The following is an 18898-nucleotide window of genomic DNA, read 5'->3' on the forward strand; positions in this document are numbered from 1 at the left end:
GGGGGAAGAGGAGGAGGAAGAGGAGGGGGTGGAAGAGGAGGGGGAAGAGGAGGAGGAGGGGGAAGAGGAGGAGGAAGAGGAAGAGGGGGAGGAGGAGAAATATTAGATGAGCTCACTGACGACTGATGGAAATTAACTAAACGTCTGTTCTGGGTTCGGTCCGGTAAACGAGTCGTCTGTTCTGGGCTCGGTCCGTTAAACAAGTCGTCTGTTCTGGGTTCGGTCCGGTAAACGAGTCGTCTGTTCTGGGTTCGGTCTGGTAAAGGGGTCGTTCGTTCTGGGTTCGGTCCATTTATGGTGGGCACTTTTTATTATCAGGATGAAGAGACAACAGAACCAGAACCAGCAGAGACCAGCTGATCAGACCAGACTGGGCCGAATCAGGCTTTAAATAAAGTTCTGGGAGTTTGAACAGTTCTGGTTCTGGTTCTGGTCCAGTTAAATGTACCACCTTTGTTGATCTTCCCCATGACGGCGAGCTCCAGGTACTTCCTGTTGTCCTGTTTGCTGTACAGACCCAACAGAACCCCGCCGAGCTTCACGGGCAGCCTGAGCGTGGACACCACGTACACGTCACTGAGCGCGCTCAGACCGGCCGACAGCTTCTCCACGGCCGCCACGCTCTGCCTGGAGTCCTGGAGGCTCAGCACGTCGATCACTGCGGGGCAGGTTACCATGGAGACGATTAATACACTGACCACAGGTTACCATGGAGACGATTAATACACTGACCACAGGTTACCATGGAGACGATTAATTCACTGACCACAGGTTACCATGGAGACGATTAATACACTGACCACTGCCTGTCCCCTGATGTAACCATGACAACGGCGATTGTCCAATCAGTGATTCGTTCTGATGAACCTGAACGCAGCACGGCAGGTGTCAGGTAACCACGCGTGCTCGTTACTTAGTTACTTTAGTTACTTTAGTTACTCTTCATGCTGCTCGCATCTCCAGCAAAAACTCATCAACTGTTAAAGGGTTCTGTGACGTCACTGGCTCTGATGACTCACCAGGTTTGGTTCGAACAGAACTTTTTTTTTTTGTTCGGTGTTACCTTGAATGTCCGGTCCGTCCGGTACTCCCAGTCCAACACAGATGACTGCCAGCAGAACCGGGACCACCACACTCCAACCCATGTCTGACACGAAGGGAACCGGACCAGGAACGAACCGAACCGGACCAGGAGCCGACAGGTCCGGAGCGTAAAAACACGGAGCAGGCGGCAGATGTGGAACCAGGAGATGGAGAACCGAACCGTCAGCGGGGGGAACTGGAGCAGAACCGGCTGGAACAGACCGAACTTTGAAAGAGGAAAACCGGGACAACGAACCGAGTCCACGCCGACAGACTGCCGAGCAGAGCGGGCACGACACGACAGCGGAGCCGGGGAGCGGACCGGACCGAGGAGAGGACCCAGGAGAGGACCGGACCGAGGAGAGGACAGAGAAGAGGACCGGACCGAGGAGCGCCGGACCAACCGGAGACCAACTAACGGACGGTGCACGAGCGCAGCAACTCCACACGGCTCGTGCGCGCGATGAAGGAGCTCATTAACATAAAGCGCGCGAGACTCTGCTGACGGAAAAACAACAGAACAATTTGAAATCATCAGATTAATCAATTATAATTAATTTAACTAAAACTGACACTATTTATTTATTTACGTCAGACTTTTATTTTGAAACTACAGTTTAAATAATTAAAAATAAAACACTTCATCATAATTAATTCATTTTTTATTTCATGTTAAAATAAAAACTAAACGTCATTACATTTCTATAAAATTTGAATATTTAATTTCATTTATTTTAAAAACAGTTTTTATGTTTTTGATGTTTGAAATGTTGCATCAGTTTGGAAAAACTTCAAATAATGAATCATGGAAGTGATTGAACAGCCTCATCAGTGTGAGAGGTCAGAGGTCAGAGGTCAGGACCGGTCCATTCAGCTTTTGTTCTGGACCTCCATTCAGTCCTGCAGACCCCGGCAGAGAGGGGGCTGAAGGTTCAGAGTCTGGACAGCTGATTCTGGTTCAGTCCGTCAGTACAGACAGAACAGAACAGCTGATCACGCCTGCAGCACTTTAACGAACAGATTAAAGGTCCGGTGTGTCAGATCAATCCTCACATTAGACTGTTGGTGGCGCTGTGGCCGGCCATGTTTCTACACAAACAGACAAACTGAAGTGATTCTGGATTCTGTGATTCTGTGGTGGCCGTAGTTTCTCCTTCATGTTAGGAACGACAGGGTGAGATGAGGGGGTAACAATCAGAAGTCCAGCAGACTGGACCTTTAAGTTTGGAAAGTTTATTAAAGATGAAATAAACTTTGTTTTTCTTAAACGCTGAGAGAGGACTTCTCAACCGGGACCCTCTGGGTCTTCCTCTGGGTCCCAGTAGTCCTGTTGGACCTCCTGCTGGTCCTCCTGCTGGACCTCCTGTTGGACCTCCTGCTGGTCCTCCTGCTGGACCTCCTGTTGGTCCTCCCGCTGGTCCTCCTGCTGGTCCTCCTGCTGGTCCTCCTGTTGGTCCTCCTGTTGGACCTCCTGCTGGACCTCCTGTTGGACCTCCTGTTGGACCTCCTGTTGGATCTCCTGTCGGTCCTCCTGTTGGCCCTCCTGTCAGTCCTCCTGCTGGTCCTCCTGTTGGACCTCCTGTTGGACCTCCTGCTGAACCTCCTGTTGGATCTCCTGTCGGTCCTCCTGTTGGCCCTCCTGTCAGTCCTCCTGCTGGTCCTCCTGCTGGTCCTCCTGTTGGTCCTCCTGTTGGTCCTCCTGCTGGTCCTCCTGCTGGTCCTCCTGTTGGACCTTCTGCTGGTCCTCCTGTTGGACCTCCTGTTGGACCTTCTGTTGGACCTCCTGTTGGACCTCCTGCTGAACCTCCTGTTGGATCTTCTGTCGGTCCTCCTGCTGGTCCACCTGTTGGCCCTCCTGTCAGTCCTCCTGCTGGTCCTCCTGTTGGACCTCCTACTGGTCCTCCCGTTGGACCTCCTGCCCGTCCTCCTGCTGGTCCCCCTGTTGGTCTCCCTGAAGCTCACTCAGTAAAAATGTAAACTGGGTGTTTTCTGGGGGAACCGGTCCAAACTGGGAGTGTGTTTGTAGAATCCACAGACATGAAATCAGTGGAACAAAGAGAGACCAGGACCTGCAGTGGTTCTGCCTTCAGACCGCCTGACACTTTAGGACTGTTTGTTTCCGACTCTGGAGCGTTGCCATGGAAACATGTGTTTAACAGCAGGTGAGGGGAGGGAGGAAACCCCTCCTCCACCCTCGGACAGCAGCGGGACTTCTTTCTGAGTCGAGCCTGCAGCGTCAAACAGGCGAGACAACACAGCATTACAGGTTTTTTTCAGAAAACATTCATCCCCACAAACTGCTTCCAGATCAGCTCATTAAACCGAGCAGGAGGGGGAACGTTACAGCACTCAGCGGGGTGAACAGGAGCCAGGGCCGGATTCCTGTGTGATGGCATCATGTGCAGCTGTACGTCCCTAGGGTCCAGACCCGGTCAGGGCGGGTGGAGACTCGGGGTGGGGGTGGGGTGTTAAAGTTTCCATCTAGCTCCACATGTGAATGTTGTTGTTTCGTTGATCTCTTGTTGTGTCGGTTTGCAGCTCATGAAAGTCCCCCTGCTGGACCCCCCTTAAAGAAACAAACCAGTGCCGCCCGGCTGGTTAAGCAGCAGCTTCAGGTTTTGTGTGTCAGTTATGTAGAGGTAATATGATCAGTGTGGGGTCAGAGGTTTGGCTGCTTCAGGTCTAACTGGGAGATGAGAGCGTTTGAAATATTAAAACAGAAACATGAGAGAGTCCACGGAAAGAATGAAGCTGTTCAGGGAGAGTTTGACCCTCGACAAGCCAAACTGCAACTATTCATCACAACTTACTACACCCCTCAATCATTTCAGTACCCCAACACCCCTCAGTCATTTTAGTACCTCAACACCCCTCAATCATTTCAGTACCCCAACACCCCTCAATCATTTCAGTACCCCAACACACCTCAATCATTTCAGGACCCCAACACCCCTCAATCATTTCAGTACCCCAACACCCCTCAATCATTTCAGTACCCCAACACCTCTCAATCATTTCAGTACCCCAATACTCCTCAATCATTTCAGTACCCCAACACCCCTCAATCATTTCAGTACCCCAACACTCCTCAGTCATTTCAGTACCCCAACACAATAATTTCAGTTCAAACATTTTATGGCGTTGCTATCAGAACTAACTTTGAAAAATAAACTCATTTGGTGTTATTCCATCTGTAGATTTATTATTTGTTGTTATCATGTGAATATTCTGTTGAAGGCAGAAAGAAAAAAAAGACAATTTTTTTTTAAATAATTTGTTTAAGGAAAAGCCAACGTTTAAAAAAAATGAACAAAAGTTAAACAGAAATTTAAAAAAAAATGATTTTTTGTACATAAACCAGCACCAACATCGACTTCCTGTCTGCTGATACGTTGATTATTGACCTCCAATGGTTTTCTGATTATTTCCTCAACATTTTCACTACTGTCCATGAAGTCCCGTCATATTGACCTGCGTCTCAGCCATCTCCCTCTTCCTCCTCGTGGGATCCAATGGTCTGCAGGTCTGGCGGCGCCTCCAGCGCCTCCTGCTGGACATGTTGGATGGACACCATCCCGGTCAGGAGGGCATAGCTCAGCATGGCACCCAGAGCTACCAGCGCTGACAGGAACTGCTTCCTCCGTTTGTTGGGGACGTGGTCGAAGTCTCCACCTTCAGGCTGAGAGGACGTCTTCTGACTGGAGCTCTCTGAAAAGCAAAAACAACATGGAGGAGCTTGTTAATGTCTGAGACAATCTGTGATGATTAGTAATATATGATCCTTGTTACAGCATTCGGCCCTTGGTGGATCGTGTACTCACCTCGGCCATCTCGGGGGAAGTACAGCAGCAGGATGTTGGTGCAGAAGTTGGTCAGGTTTTCAAGAGACTTCAGGTGCTGTTGCAGTTTCCCGTTAGGCAGTTTGGACTTGAGGATGGGCGCCAAATGACCGAACACGTAGGCGTCCAGAGATGATGGCCTGCAGTCACAACAGACATCTATGACTCATGAGGACCAGAAAGTCTACACTGCTGTTACATGGTCCAATAATATAATGAAGCTGAGAGATAAGGAAGGATAACATGCAGATGTCTATAGAGAATAATCAGAACCAGAACCTCATGAGCTGCATGAACAGTCCTGATGGTTTCAAATGTATCTGATCTATCCGTCTCATCAAAAGACTTCTTCAATTCAACTGACATGTGGGAGTCCAAGGACCAAGTGGATATCAGGCAGGCTGAAGGCCACGTTAAAATCTGAAGGTCGTCTGTCATCTTGACGACCTTCACACCTGAGAGTGTCTGAGGATAGTCATGTGATGGTCGTCAGAGGAAGTGTGGACAAACTTACGAGTCTCCAAAGAAGAACTTGTGTGAGCCAAGGCGCTGGGACAGCAGGTTCATACACTCTGCAGCATCACGGTACAACTGAAACACACACAACACGTCAACAACACGTCATGACATGTCACAGCACGTCATGACACGTCGTGACACGCGACAACACAAGTCACAACAGGTCACAATGCGTCATAACTAGGGTTGCACCGATCTGCTTTTTTCACCTCTGATACGGAAATCTGAGGTTTAGTATCGGCCGATACCGATACAGAAAAACAGCGCAGAATTACATTAACAAACTGTATGTCTCATTGCGTGGAAAAGACTGGGATCACTCTTTTGTGCAAGGCAACATCAGACTTGACTTAAACATTTCCTATTTTTTTTAAAACAAACAGATAAATGTACTGAATTACTTCTTTATTTAATAACTGTGCACTAGGGATGCTCCAATCAGCATTTTTTGGGGCTGATCCGATCACAGGAATCATAAATCTGCCGATACCGATCACAGAATGGATGGGAGAATAATAATTCTCCATGTCATGTATTTACAGTCTAGCCTTGTGCACCACTTAAAGTGGTAAAACCATTTGTACTAAAATAAATAAATACAATCACCATCTTTATGTAGCACAAACTTTTTATTAAACTCTACATGCTCTGTCAAGAGCAATAGATGAAATAAAAATAAATAAAAATGACTTAATTTACTTGCCTTAGTCCCTCAAGTAAAAAAAATATCTTTTTTTTATCACGTCAAAAAAAAAATTAGATCGGCTTTTCTGATCTGCACTTTGAGAGCCCACCGGTCAATCTGTTTAGGGTCCATATTGGCCGATAACGATCGGCGGCCGATCGATCGGCGCATCCTTACTGTGCACCAGTAGAACAATCTTAAAGAAAAACAATAGCTTCACCAGCTTGATAGACATTCAAAATAAACTGCTGTTTGTAATGGTTTAGTTTAGTGCAAAAATTATTTCAACATTTTCCACCTTTCCTTCACCTCCTTCAAAGTTAGCTGCTTCATGCCGCCTCCGCTTTGTTCTCTCAGTTCAGTGAACTCCGCGCTCTCTGCCGTGGCATTTCTGTAGCTGCTTGATTAAGTTGGTTGTGTTGTAACTTGAAGTTTTACCACCCCCCTCAGAACATTTACTGCGCAGGTGTTGCAGGCAGCCGGAGTTTGTTGGCTGAGGTAGTGTGAAAAAGTTCCAGACCGCCGATCCTTTGACTCGCTCCGTTCTGAAAACAATGTGAGCTTCATCACACCGTGCTGCTCGCGTATGACGTCAGTCACAGCGCACAGCATAGAACTGATGGATAAAGTGAATAGATCGGCCGACATGGATCGACTCACTGTCACTGATACCTGATCTAGAAGTTTCTTTAATATCGTGGCCAGTACCGATACCAATATCGGATCAGTGCATCCCTAGTCATAACACGTCACAATCAAAACTGAGACCACGAGAGTCAGTGGACTCTGAGTGAAGATGACTGATTGTTCATCTTCTGTGAAGCGCTAAAAAATCTGCATAATCTTTGTATGGAATATATTTTCATAGGTCATCATAGAACAAATAAACATCTGAATTAAATATGAATAAAACTGTTAAAGTGAGGCAAAGAGCAAACAGCTGGGCTCGATTTAGAAACACTGCATCAAAGGTCAGAGGTCAGCACCAACATAAAGATGTGTCCTCAGGGGAGCGTGAACAGCCGGAGAAAACCTTCCAAAGATTCAGAGCCAGCTGCTGTCTGTGTCCACGGAAACATTTCACAAACTTCAGCTGACAGAACAAACTGTTCTTTAACGATGTTCCCTGAACGCCTCTTGACCTCTGACCTCTTTCCACAGTCAGATTGTTTCAGCAGTTTTCCAACAGAAAAACACAGAGGAGGTTTCTCCTTTCAGCGAGCATTCTGAACACATGGAAACCAGATCTGTGACGAGCTGGAAAACTCCTGACGTCAAATTAAAGTCATGTTAGTTTCCGTCACCGCAGGCTTGACATACAAACATCCTAACGTGTCTTCACCTCCTTCTCCAGCTCCTCTCCGGCCTCCAGGCTCTCGTTTCCTCGCAGCAGTCGCAGTTTTTCCAGCTGGCCGTGCTGCATCCGTCCGGGCACGAAGAAGTTCAGAGGGAACGGCATGTGCTCGGCGTACCAGCGGCGGGTCACGTCCACATAATTCTTCGTCTCAATCCAGAACGTGTAGATCTGTGACAGACGGACAGAACGTTCAACAGAACCATCAGAACCAAACCGGTCTGTGATGATCAAATATCATCAGATCAAATCAAATTTATTTGTATAGCCCAAAGTCACAAAACACATTTTCCTCTGAGGCTTTACAATCTGTACAGGGAGTGACACCCTCTGTCCTTACTGGGGACTCACACAGGGGACGTAAGCCTCGGTTTAGCTCCGTCCTCTGCCCCGCGTCCACTCACACCGGGCGCGTGGCGGCAGCGTAGCTAGACGGCCGTATTCACGCAAGATCACGCGAGAATCCTGAACAAACGCGAGACCCCGCGATAAACTAAAGTAAACAACAACAAACAGCTGACTTTGCTTCTCTGACGTGGAGGAGATTATAAAACGCATCTGTTGTGTCATAAATGATTGTGTGATGTTCCACTTTAACAATCAGTCTCATCGTTCATGTTGAGACCCTTTGATCGACGGACTGCTCACCTGGTGTCACCGGTCATCACGTAATGTTGATGTGAAGGTGTGATAGGCTACATGAACTGCGTATTGTGTTTTATTTTAAACGGGGGTGGAAGTGTATTACATTGATTCTGTGTCGGATTTCCTGTCTGGTGCGATTGGCTCTGTTCAGCTTTATGCGGTTTAGCAACGGCTCGCTTCAAAAATAGAAATGCTACGTAATTACGGAATGACCGCAGCGCAGAGAGTCGCTGCCGAGACGTTCCGCGGCGCGCCCTGTGTGGTGAGTGGTCTCATTGATTAGAGTGGCAGCGATCATCTCCGGTGACTGTGGCGCAGCCATTCCATGGTGCTTGTGTCCCCGGTGTGAGTGGGCCTTTAGACCCTCGGTTCAAGTGAGGAAAAACGAGGGAGGGGGAGTCCCCCGGCAGTCTAATCCTATGGCAGCATAACTAAGGGATGACCTGAGCCAGCCCTAACTATAAGCTCTATCAAAGAGGAAAGTCTTCAGTCTATTCTTAAAGGTGTTGACCGTGTCTGCCTCCTGAACCCAGAATGGTAGTTTGTTCCACAGAAGAGGAGCCTGATAGCTGAAAGCTCTGGCTCCCAATCTACTTTTGGAGACTATAGGAACCACAAGGAACCACAAGGAACCACAAGGAACCACAAGGAACCCAGCGTCCTGAGAGCGCAGTGTTCTAGAGGGGTAGTAAGGTACTATGAGCTCTTTTAGATATGATGGTGCCTGACCATGAAGAGCTTTGTAAGTAAGGAGAAGAATTTAAATTCTATTCTAGATTTAACAGGGAGCCAATGCAAGGAAGCCAGAATGGGAGAGATGTGATCTCTGATCTTGGTTCCTGTCAGAACACGTGCAGCAGCATTCTGAATTAACTGCAAAGTCCTCAGAGACTTATTGGAGCAGCCTGATAACAAAGAGTTACAATAGTCCAGCCTTGAAGTAACAAATGCGTGGACTAGTTTTTCTGCATCCGCCTGAGAGACAATGCGTCTGATTTTAGCGATGTTACGTAAGTGGAAGAATGCAGTCCTCGAAATTTGTTTTATGTGGACGTTAAAGGACAAATCCTGATCAAAAACAACTCCAAGATTCTTTACAGTGGAGCTGGAGGCCAGGGTGATCCCATCTAAAGTAACTAAGTCTCTAGAAAGAGAGTTTCTGAGGTGTTTGGGTCCAATTACAAGAACTTCAGTTTTGTCTGAATTTAACATCAAAAAATTGTAGGTCATCCAACTTTTTATATCCTTAAGGCATGCTTGGAGTTTAGTTAACTGATTGGTTGCATCAGGCTTGATCGATAAATATAATTGGGTGTCGTCAGCATAACAATGAAAATTGATAGAGTGATTCCTAATAATGTTCCCTAAAGGAAGCATATATAAACTGAATAGAAGTGGTCCAAGTACAGAACCTTGTGGGACTCCATGACAAACTTTGGTCTGCATGGAGGATTCATCATTGACGTGAACAAACTGAGATCGATCTAAAAAGTACGATTTAAACCAGCTTAGGGCGGTTCCTTTGATGCCAATTCGATGTTCCAGTCTCTGTAAAAGAATTTGATGGTCAATGGTGTCAAATGCAGCACTAAGATCTAACAGGACAAGTACAGAGATGAGTCCTTTGTCTGATGCCATTAGGAGGTCATTTGTAACTTTGACTAATGCGGTCTCTGTGCTATGATGCACTCTAAATCCTGACTGAAAATCCTCAAATAGACTATTGTTATGGAGAAAGTCACACAGCTGATTAGCTACAGCTTTCTCAAGTATCTTAGACAGAAAGGGAAGGTTTGATATCGGTCTGTAGTTGGCTAAGACCTCTGGGTCTAGAGTGGGCTTTTTAAGAAGAGGTTTAATTACAGCTACCTTAAAGGACTGTGGTACATATCCTGATAATAAAGACAGATTAATCATATCCAATAACGAATTACTAACTACAGGTAAAACATCCTTGAGCAACCTGGTTGGGATGGAGTCTAAGAGACAGGATGACGGCTTAGCTGCAGAAATGATTAAAGTTATTTGATGAAGGTCGATGGGGGAAAAACAGTCTAAATACATATCAGGTTTTACAGCTGTTTCAAAACTTGCTGTATCAGAATGCAGATCAATGCCTGTTGAGGGCAAGAGGTGATGGATTTTGTCTCTAATAGTTATAATCTTATCATTAAAGAAGCTCATGAAGTCATTGCTACTTAGACCTAAAGGAATAGATGGTTCAGTAGAGCTGTGATTCTCTGTTAGCCTGGCTACAGTGCTGAAGAGAAACCTGGGGTTGTTCTTATTCTCCTCAATTAAAGAAGAGTAATAGGCTGCTCTGGCATTACGGAGAGCCTTCCTGTATGTTTTGAGATTATCTTGCCAGACTAGATGAGATTCTTCCAGTTTAGTGGCACGCCATTTGCGTTCAGATTTACGTGCCTCTTGCTTTAATTTACGAGTCTGCTGGCTATACCATGGTGCTAGCCTTCTTTGTTTAATTATCTTCTTTTTCAGAGGTGCAATAGAGTCTAGAGTTGTCCGTAATGAGCCTGTAATACTATCAACAAGATGGTCTATTTGTGGGTGGCTAAAGGAAGTAGACAAGTCCTCTGTTACAGTTAGACATGGCATTTGATTCAATGCTGAAGGAATCACTTCCTTAAATTTGGCTACAGCACTATCAGATAAACATCTGCTGTAGAAGCTTCTACACAAAGGCTTATAGTCCGGTAGTATGAACTCAAAGGTTATTAAAAAATGGTCAGACAGAAGAGGATTCTGTGGGAAGACTATTATATTATCAATTTCAATGCCATATGAAAGAACAAGATCAAGAGTGTGGTTCAGACAATGAGTCGGTTTATTTACACTTTGACAAAAGCCAATTGAGTCTAATAGAGAGATAAACGCAGTACTAAGACTATCATTGTGGTTGTCCACATGAATGTTAAAATCACCTACAATAATTACTTTATCTGTTTTAAGGATCAAGCCTGATGCAAATTCTGCAAATTCAGATAAAAATTCAGAATAAGGACCTGGAGCTCGATATACTGTAACAAATAAAATTGGCTGTAAAGTTTTCCAGGTTGGGTGAGTGAGGCTAAGGACAAGACTTTCAAATGAATTATAATTTAGTTTAGGTTTGGGATTTATTAATAGACTTGAGTCAAATATGGCTCCAACTCCACCACCTCGACCAGTACTTCGAGGAACATGAGTATTATAATGACTCGGAGGAGTGGATTCATTTAAGCTAACATATTCATCCTCCTGCAGCCAGGTTTCAGTGAGGCAAAACAAATCAATATCATAGTCAGATATTAATTCATTGACTAAGACAGCTTTAGATGACAAAGACCTGATATTCAATAGTCCACATTTAATTCTCTTATTTTGGACTGTTGGAGATGTTGATTTAATTTGTATTAAGTTTTTATGATGAACTCCTCTTCTGTTTGTTTTATCTTTAAATAATGTAGGTGGACGGGGGACAGACACAGTCTCTATACTAAAGGACTGGGTGGGCAACTGCTCTAATGGAGGCGCAGAGAAGCGTGTAAGACTGCAGCTCTGCTTCCTGGTCTCAACTCTGGGTTGTCGACATGGTTTTGGTCAGCTAATAAACTTGGCCATATTTCTAGATATGAGAGCTGCTCCATCCAAAGTGGGATGGATGCCGTCTCTCCTAATCAGACCAGGTTTTCCCCAGAAAGGTGTCCAATTCAGCCAGCGGTGAAATGACGACATGCGGCTAAACATGTCATCACTGGTCACATTGGGGAGGGGTCCAGAGAAATGATCAACAGAACCATCAGAGACTCACCAGAGCCGGCCTGAGCTTCTCCTCCATCAGAGAGATGAACGCCAAACTGTCGGCCCCCTCCTTTGCCGACAGGTCGAAGTCTGCATTATATTTCTGAAAGACACCAAACAGAACCTGCTGAGTGACCGGACCAGACCAGAGACTGCTGAGTGACCGGACCGAACCTGCTGAGTGACCGGACCAGAAGCAACCATATTTGGACAGAGCCGGAGGAGGAAGAAGAAGCAGCCAAGATGGCGCTGTGCATTCATCACTGAGACAACGAGCACAAAGCGCTCAGCAGGTCCACAAACACCAGAACCGAACCAGTCCATGATGATGTTACAGAGAAACACCAAGAGTGGACAAGTTAGAGGAAACTGAGCGTTCTCTGAGCGTTCTCTGAGTGTTCCCTCAGAGTTTTATCACTCTGCTGGAATGTGACTGTGCTGCTGCTTCCTGCTGGGAAACCAGAGTTTACAGTCAACACACACACACAAATACACACACACACAAATACACACACACACAAATACACACACACACATACACACACACACATACACACACACACACACACACACTTTTCATGTTTTTAACCACCATGCAGTTTATCAGCCCTAATGCATGCTGGGAAGGAGGTGGTTACCTGCTTCCTGAGATAGATGATGATGTCAGAGGGCCTGGACAACGTCTCTTTCTGATTGGTCCTCAGAGCAGGAAGTGATCCTGTGAGAACAGAAACAAACAACATGAGTTTGGGAGCCAGAGCTTTCAGCTTTCAGGATCCTCTTCTGTGGAACAAACTACCATGGTCACTTCATGTGTTTCAGACACATCGACACTCACCACTCGGACTCCTCCACGGGTTTGAGATCTTCTTCAGCTTGAGAGGAGCTCCAGCAAACTGAGCGTAGGCCTGAAGACAGACGACAACACACCCAATCAACAACAAGTCAACAACATATCAACAACATGTCAACACCCAATCAACAACAAGTCAACAACAAGTCAACAACAAGTCAACACCCAATCAACAACAAGTCAACAACATGTCAACACCCAATCAACAACAAGTCAACAACAAGTCAACACCCAATCAACAACATGTCAACACCCAATCAACAATAAGTCAACACCCAATCAACAACAAGTCAACAACAAGTCAACAACAAGTCATCACACAATCAACAACAGTCAACACCCAACTCACACCATAAGTCAACACCCAATCACAACAAGTCAACAAACCAAGTCAACAACACAAGTCAACAACCCAGTCAACAACAAGTTCAACACCCAATCAACAACATGTCACACACCCACACTCAAACACATGTCACACACCCATCAACAACAAGTCAACAACCAAGTCACCCAACACGTCAACCCCATCAACAACAAGTCCCCACCCAAGTCAACACCCCAACATCCACCCCCCCCCCCCGCACTGTCCCCACCACCCTCAACACACATGTCAACCACCACCATATAAACAACATGTCAACACCCAATCAACAACAAGTCAACAACCAATCAACATCATGTCAACAACCAATCAACAACCAGTCAACAACCAATCAACAACATGTCAACAGGTGATTAAGACTGGACGCTGCCGGTTCAGAGGTTCTGTTACTGTGTTCACTGTTAGACTGGACACTGCTGGTTCAGAGGTTCTGTCGCTGTGTTCACTGTTAGACTGGACAGTGCTGGTTCAGAGGTTCTGTCGCTGTGTTCACTGTTAGGACTGGACACTGCCGGTTCAGAGGTTCTGTCGCTGTGTTCACTGTTAGACTGGACACTGCCGGTTCAGAGTTCTGTCGCTGTGTTCACTGTTAGACTGGACACTGCCGCGGGTTCAGAGGTTCTGTCGCTGTGTTCGCTGTTAGACTGGACACTGCCGTTCAGAGGTTCTGTCGCTGTGTTCGCTGTTAGACTGGACACTGCCGGTTCAGAGGTTCTGTCGCTGTGTTCGCTGCTGGACTGGACACTGCCGGTTCAGAGGTTCTGTCGCTGTGTTCGCTGTCTGGTGACACTGCCGGTTCAAGAGGTTCTGTCGCTGTGTTCACTATTAGACTGGACACTGCCGGTTCAGAGGTTCTGTCGCTGTGTTCACTGTTAGACTGGACACTGCCGGTTCAGAGGTTCTGTCGCTGTGTTCACTGTTAGACTGGACACTGCCGGTTCAGAGGTTCTGTCGCTAGCTCACAGGGCTGCTGTGTGTGTGTGTGTGTGTGTGTGTGTGTGTGTGTGTGTGTGTGTGTGTGTGTGTGTGTGTGTGTCTCAGTGGAATGTTTCTCTCTGACTCAGACATCTGGAAGAAAAGCTTCATTCAACTTTTACAACCAGAAACACCAACGAGACTTTCCTCATAAAACCAGAGTGAAGACGTTTGTTCCACTGAGTGTGTGTGTGTGTGTATGTCACACACACTCTGTAAACACTGTGTGTCCTCATCAGTCAGATTTAAAAATATGAACAAACTTCAGGTGTCGCAGCGTCCAATCACAGCAGTCACTGGACGTCACATGACCTCACATTACCTCACATTTTCCAACAGCCAATATGAATGAAAGCGTGGACAGAGGACGACGAGGACAGGTCAGGACTGAACCAGGCCAGCTGTTAGAGACTGAGGACATCTGGAACCAGAACTTTAACAACCAACAGACAGACAGACAGTTCTCTGTCTGCCTGCCTGCCTGCCTGTCTGTCTGTCTGACTGCCTGCCTGCTCTGGGTCCTCGTCCAGGTCGTGGTCTTGGTGACTCAGTCTTTGGAGGTTTCCAGCAGGTTTTTTTCAGGTTCTGTTTGTGGTTTGGAAAAATGCTTCGACACACTTTCCCAACCGCTCCACAGTTACCCAGACTGCACTGCTGCTGCTGCTGCTACTGAGCGCGCTCAGTTGTGGCTCCAACACAAACATGTTTCAGTCAGGGTTAATCAGTCAGTGCGCTGTGAGCCCTGAGCGCGGTCTGCAGGCTGCTGTCTGCAGACTCTCAGGACCACATCAGTCATGGAAACACGTCTGTCTGCTGCACCAGTGCATTGTGGGTGGTCACAAACCGTTTTTCAGCCCGATTTAACCACAGAAACAAGACGAGCCTTCATGACATGACAGACGGAAAATCAGCTGATCCATCGTCACCAGAGCTAATTAATAAAACATGATGTGACATCACAGCAGGCTGTAACTGTTAAATATTCATGTTTTATTTTGGTTCAGATAGTTTAATGATGGACAGCTTCGGACATTAAAACTGAAACTCTTCTAAAATATTTATATGTGTGTGTGTGTGTGTGTGTGTGTGTGTGTGTGTGTATATATATAGTGCTGTTAAAATTAATGCGTTAATTTTAAACAATTAACGTGTTAAAAAAAATTAACGCAATTAATGTGTTTTTGTTTACTTCCGGTGGCGGCTGACCAATAACCTTTGGTCACATGCACGGTCAAACATCTATCCCACAGACACATATACATAGACATTTTTTTTTAATTGATGACCGTATGACCTATTTAACAATATATGTATATACTATAGATATATATATATATCTATATATAGTAATATATATATATGGATATATATTATATATATATGGGTCAATGACATGACAAGCATATTTTCATCCACCACTTAATTTTATAAAACCTTTTATTTTCATACATTTTTCAGTAAATTCAAATATTATATTATTCTGTGTTTTGGCCTCTGAGGTGTGTTATTTTCCCAATGATGAATTCAAAATAAAATACTCTGGCATTATTTTATGTTTGAAGTCTTTTGGATAATGTTTTTTTGTTTTTTTAAATATCAATAGTTTTAGAGCTGTAACTGCAAAACTTTTGTCCAGCAATTTACATTTCAGAAATGTCAGGGTGGCGCAACCATAAACACTGGACTTTGTTTTGAAGAGAAGAGACAATAGCCATAAACAGGATGTTGCATCAGCCAGAAGATCCCAAGAGACCCTTGGGAGTAAAAGTTTGTAGATCTCTGTCAAATACTAATAACTACTTTCAGCTGTTACACTTTCTATGTCAGGTGGTACAACCAATGTAAAACCAGAAAAATGTTATTTTATCATAAAACTCTTTTTTTTCAGGCCAGTGCCCATGAGAGCAGTGAGTAGTTGGGGAAGAGATTGAGACGAGCTGCATGCAGCAACTGGGAGGAAGAAATGCATTCACTTGGCCCCATCGTGCTCAAAGTGATTGCAGAGCCAGAGCCTCTCAATTCACGGCACACACGGCTAATGCATTCAGACTGGGAATACTTTAATGCACATAACTGAGACGAGATATTGTCTACCAGTGTTGAACCAACATTTGAAAATGTTATGATTTTGTTAAATGATACTTCACTGTTGCCATTCACTGTTTCAGCACATTCCATGTCATAACTAATGTTGTCAGGTGGTACAACCAATTAAACCAATTAATGATGATGAGGTTAAATTAACCAAATGGTTTCTAAATGAAATGTGTGTAGTTACTATACTGAATGTATGAACTGTGTAATTGTTTTCCTGTCTTTAAATGTAAAATTGGACGTTAACGATACTTAAAACCTGACCTGCAAAAATTTTTAATTATTGTGAAAAAAAAAAAAAAAAACCACAATGATAAAATAATGTGTTAGGCAACCTAGTGTAGACACCCTAAGGGATAGTTGCCAAAGAAAATAATCTTAAAAATTAAAATATATTTTTATAAATCTTTGGTTGCGCCACCTCACATATTTTTTGTCGTGTGAAGTTACAACTACTGTTAAAAAATGAGTTAAAGAAGGTAGAAAAGTTGTTGGCCCATATCATTACTGACACTGCAGCAGCACAGAACTTCAGTAAAGTCAGTCAAAGGCAGCTTGAGGTTGCCGAGCAACCAGGGTCAGCTGCAGGTCAGAGCTTGTAACTGCAGCTGTTCTCTGTCTGTGTGTGAGTGACTGCTGAGAGACACAGAAAAATCTCTTAAATGAAGCCCCTCCAACTAGTGGACACTAATGCCAAACGTAGGTGTATCAAAAAGCCCAATGACCGTGAGCATTCCTCTCTTGTCGACCATGTGCAATGCTGAATTTCAGTGTGTGAAGTTAAAAAATGTGACCTGGGGAGAGAGAGAAAGAACAGGTGCCCCGTGCTCCTTTGGGAAATTTCTCCTCTCCAGTTACATGGGAGTAGATGGGGGCTGTCGGTGGTGATCCTGGAGCATCAGTGCGTCTCCCGCCAAAAACTATAAGTCTGACAGCTTCAGCAGGGATTCGCTGCGTAGCCCACGAATTTTCCTACGTTTTATATGGAAATTATTTCTGTAGAGTGACATTGTGGCCACGAGAGCTGTTGCCAATGTATTTTTGGACAAATGTTTCTCTCCCTCTCCACTCTAGCTGAGCATAGGGCTGCACGATATGGCCTGTAACCAATATCTCGATATTTTTAAGCTATATCGCGATACACGATATATATCTCGATATTTTTGTTGTTGTTGTTTTGTACTCTTTTTATAGCATTTTAACACTTGTCATATTTTTTTAATGATTTTTTTATTTAAATGTGGCCCTAATACTTTTTATTTATTTGTTTAAATAAATAAATTAGTTATGTATGATCTTGTACCAATGACATGTCACATAAAAACAAACAAACAAATAAAAAAAACCTAATCCAACAAATTAAGCAGGTTTTTCATTGTCGTCCAGTAATGAAGACGGGAGAGGAGGAAAGTTAAAGCCGGGGACAGTAAACATGTCGACGGCAAGAGAACGCGACCGATTTCGCAAGCACGACTTAAAAAGAAGGGTTAGGGTTAGTCACTGCGGGGGTCGCTGGATACATCTGGCAGCACTTCCATCACACACACACACACACACACACACACACACACACACACACACACACACACACACACACACTGTACCACGTGTCTCAGTAACGCGTCACGTGATCTTGACCATCAACAGCTGGACAATGACGTATCGTGACAAGTCGACTTATTACGTCAGTTCACGTGATACGTTCCCTGTGACGTCACAACGTTTGAACGTCATCACAGCAGTGTATCGATACACTGATCGATCAGTCAGCTGACCCGGTGCGTCACCATTTACCCGGGAAAAATGTCCTCGTGCTGTCAGCATGCTAATGCTAACATAGCAGCTGTTCCCGCGTCACTGACACGGACACTCACCAGAACCAGCAGAACCACCAGAACCAGCAGACAGTCCGTACGGACACTCACCAGAACCACCAGAACCAGCAGAACCACCAGAACCAGCAGACAGTCCGGGTCCACGGACACTCACCAGAACCAGCAGAACCACCAGACAGTCCGGGTCCACGGACACTCACCAGAACCAGCAGACAGTCCGTACGGACACTCACCAGAACCACCAGACAGTCCGGGTCCACGGACGGTAAGCCCCAGGATCCTTCCCAGCAAAACAACTCGGCGGGCGCCGCCATCTTCAGCCGGTGACGTGACCTCTCACGCCGGAAGTGAAGCTCAACTTGACTACCAAAATAATTTAACAAAATAAAATCAATCATTTAATGTAATTTAATTTATGTTACGATTGAAGTAAAAATTAAATGTGACATCATTTGTTTTTGTCTGGTTTCATGTTTGTGTTATTTTAAATGTGCTGACCTCACTCAGTAAATATACATATATGTGTGTGTGTGTGTGTGTATATATGTATATATATATATATATGTCTGTGTATATATGTCTATTCTCCCAGCCCTCCACCTCCTACTGCCCATCCCACCCTATTATACACAAAGCGCTATACAAACTGAGGAAGCACCATCTCATCATCTTGCAGTGAGGAAACACCGGAGGCTGATTAAAGACACATTAAACTAAACTAAACTCACATAAAAATAAAATATAACCCATTAAAAATGCAGAATGGTAAAATAGTAAAACTAAATTGTAAAAATTGCTTGATAAAATTGAATAAAAGTATCTCGGCTGCC

The 18898-nt window shown here is 44.9% G+C and overlaps 3 protein-coding genes across 5 annotated transcripts in view; all 3 read right to left on the bottom strand.

The window, feature by feature from the left end:
- The window catches only part of LOC113744659 (thrombospondin-3a-like), a 4562-nt gene extending 2947 nt beyond the window's left edge, over positions 1 to 1615 (bottom strand). Inside the window, exons 1-2 of the mRNA XM_027275318.1 lie at positions 1064 to 1615; positions 452 to 658 (exon numbers count right to left, since the gene is read on the bottom strand). Coding sequence (XP_027131119.1) covers positions 452 to 658; positions 1064 to 1145 — 289 coding nt within the window. The 5' untranslated portion in view covers positions 1146 to 1615. The remainder of the gene's footprint in view (positions 1 to 451; positions 659 to 1063) is intronic.
- Positions 1616 to 2058: 443 nt separating this feature from the next.
- On the bottom strand, positions 2059 to 4125 carry LOC113744656 (micronuclear linker histone polyprotein-like). Its single transcript, XM_027275301.1, has 2 exons — positions 4107 to 4125; positions 2059 to 3044 (listed from the first exon to the last, which is right to left on the bottom strand). Exons 1-2 carry the CDS (start codon positions 4123 to 4125, stop codon positions 2347 to 2349), a joined length of 717 nt encoding a protein of 238 aa, XP_027131102.1. The 3' UTR covers positions 2059 to 2346.
- A 133-nt stretch (positions 4126 to 4258) lies between these two features.
- The window catches only part of mtx1a (metaxin 1a), a 22945-nt gene continuing 8305 nt past the window's right edge, over positions 4259 to 18898 (bottom strand). The window contains exons 7-15 of one of the 3 annotated variants that reach the window (XM_027275315.1): positions 18275 to 18431; positions 18126 to 18182; positions 12765 to 12834; positions 12565 to 12644; positions 11937 to 12029; positions 7469 to 7651; positions 5437 to 5513; positions 4905 to 5062; positions 4259 to 4791 (exon numbers count right to left, since the gene is read on the bottom strand). In XM_027275315.1, coding sequence (XP_027131116.1) covers positions 4562 to 4791; positions 4905 to 5062; positions 5437 to 5513; positions 7469 to 7651; positions 11937 to 12029; positions 12565 to 12644; positions 12765 to 12834; positions 18126 to 18182; positions 18275 to 18431 — 1105 coding nt within the window. In that variant the 3' untranslated portion in view covers positions 4259 to 4561. Of the gene's footprint in view, positions 4792 to 4904; positions 5063 to 5436; positions 5514 to 7468; positions 7652 to 11936; positions 12030 to 12564; positions 12645 to 12764; positions 12835 to 18125; positions 18183 to 18268; positions 18432 to 18898 lie in introns of all 3 variants that reach the window. The other 2 variants (XM_027275314.1, XM_027275316.1) reach the window with 2 other exon arrangements.

This window comes from Larimichthys crocea, unplaced genomic scaffold, assembly GCF_000972845.2.
Source record: "Larimichthys crocea isolate SSNF unplaced genomic scaffold, L_crocea_2.0 scaffold100, whole genome shotgun sequence".
NCBI classification, from domain to species: Eukaryota; Metazoa; Chordata; class Actinopteri; family Sciaenidae; genus Larimichthys; species Larimichthys crocea.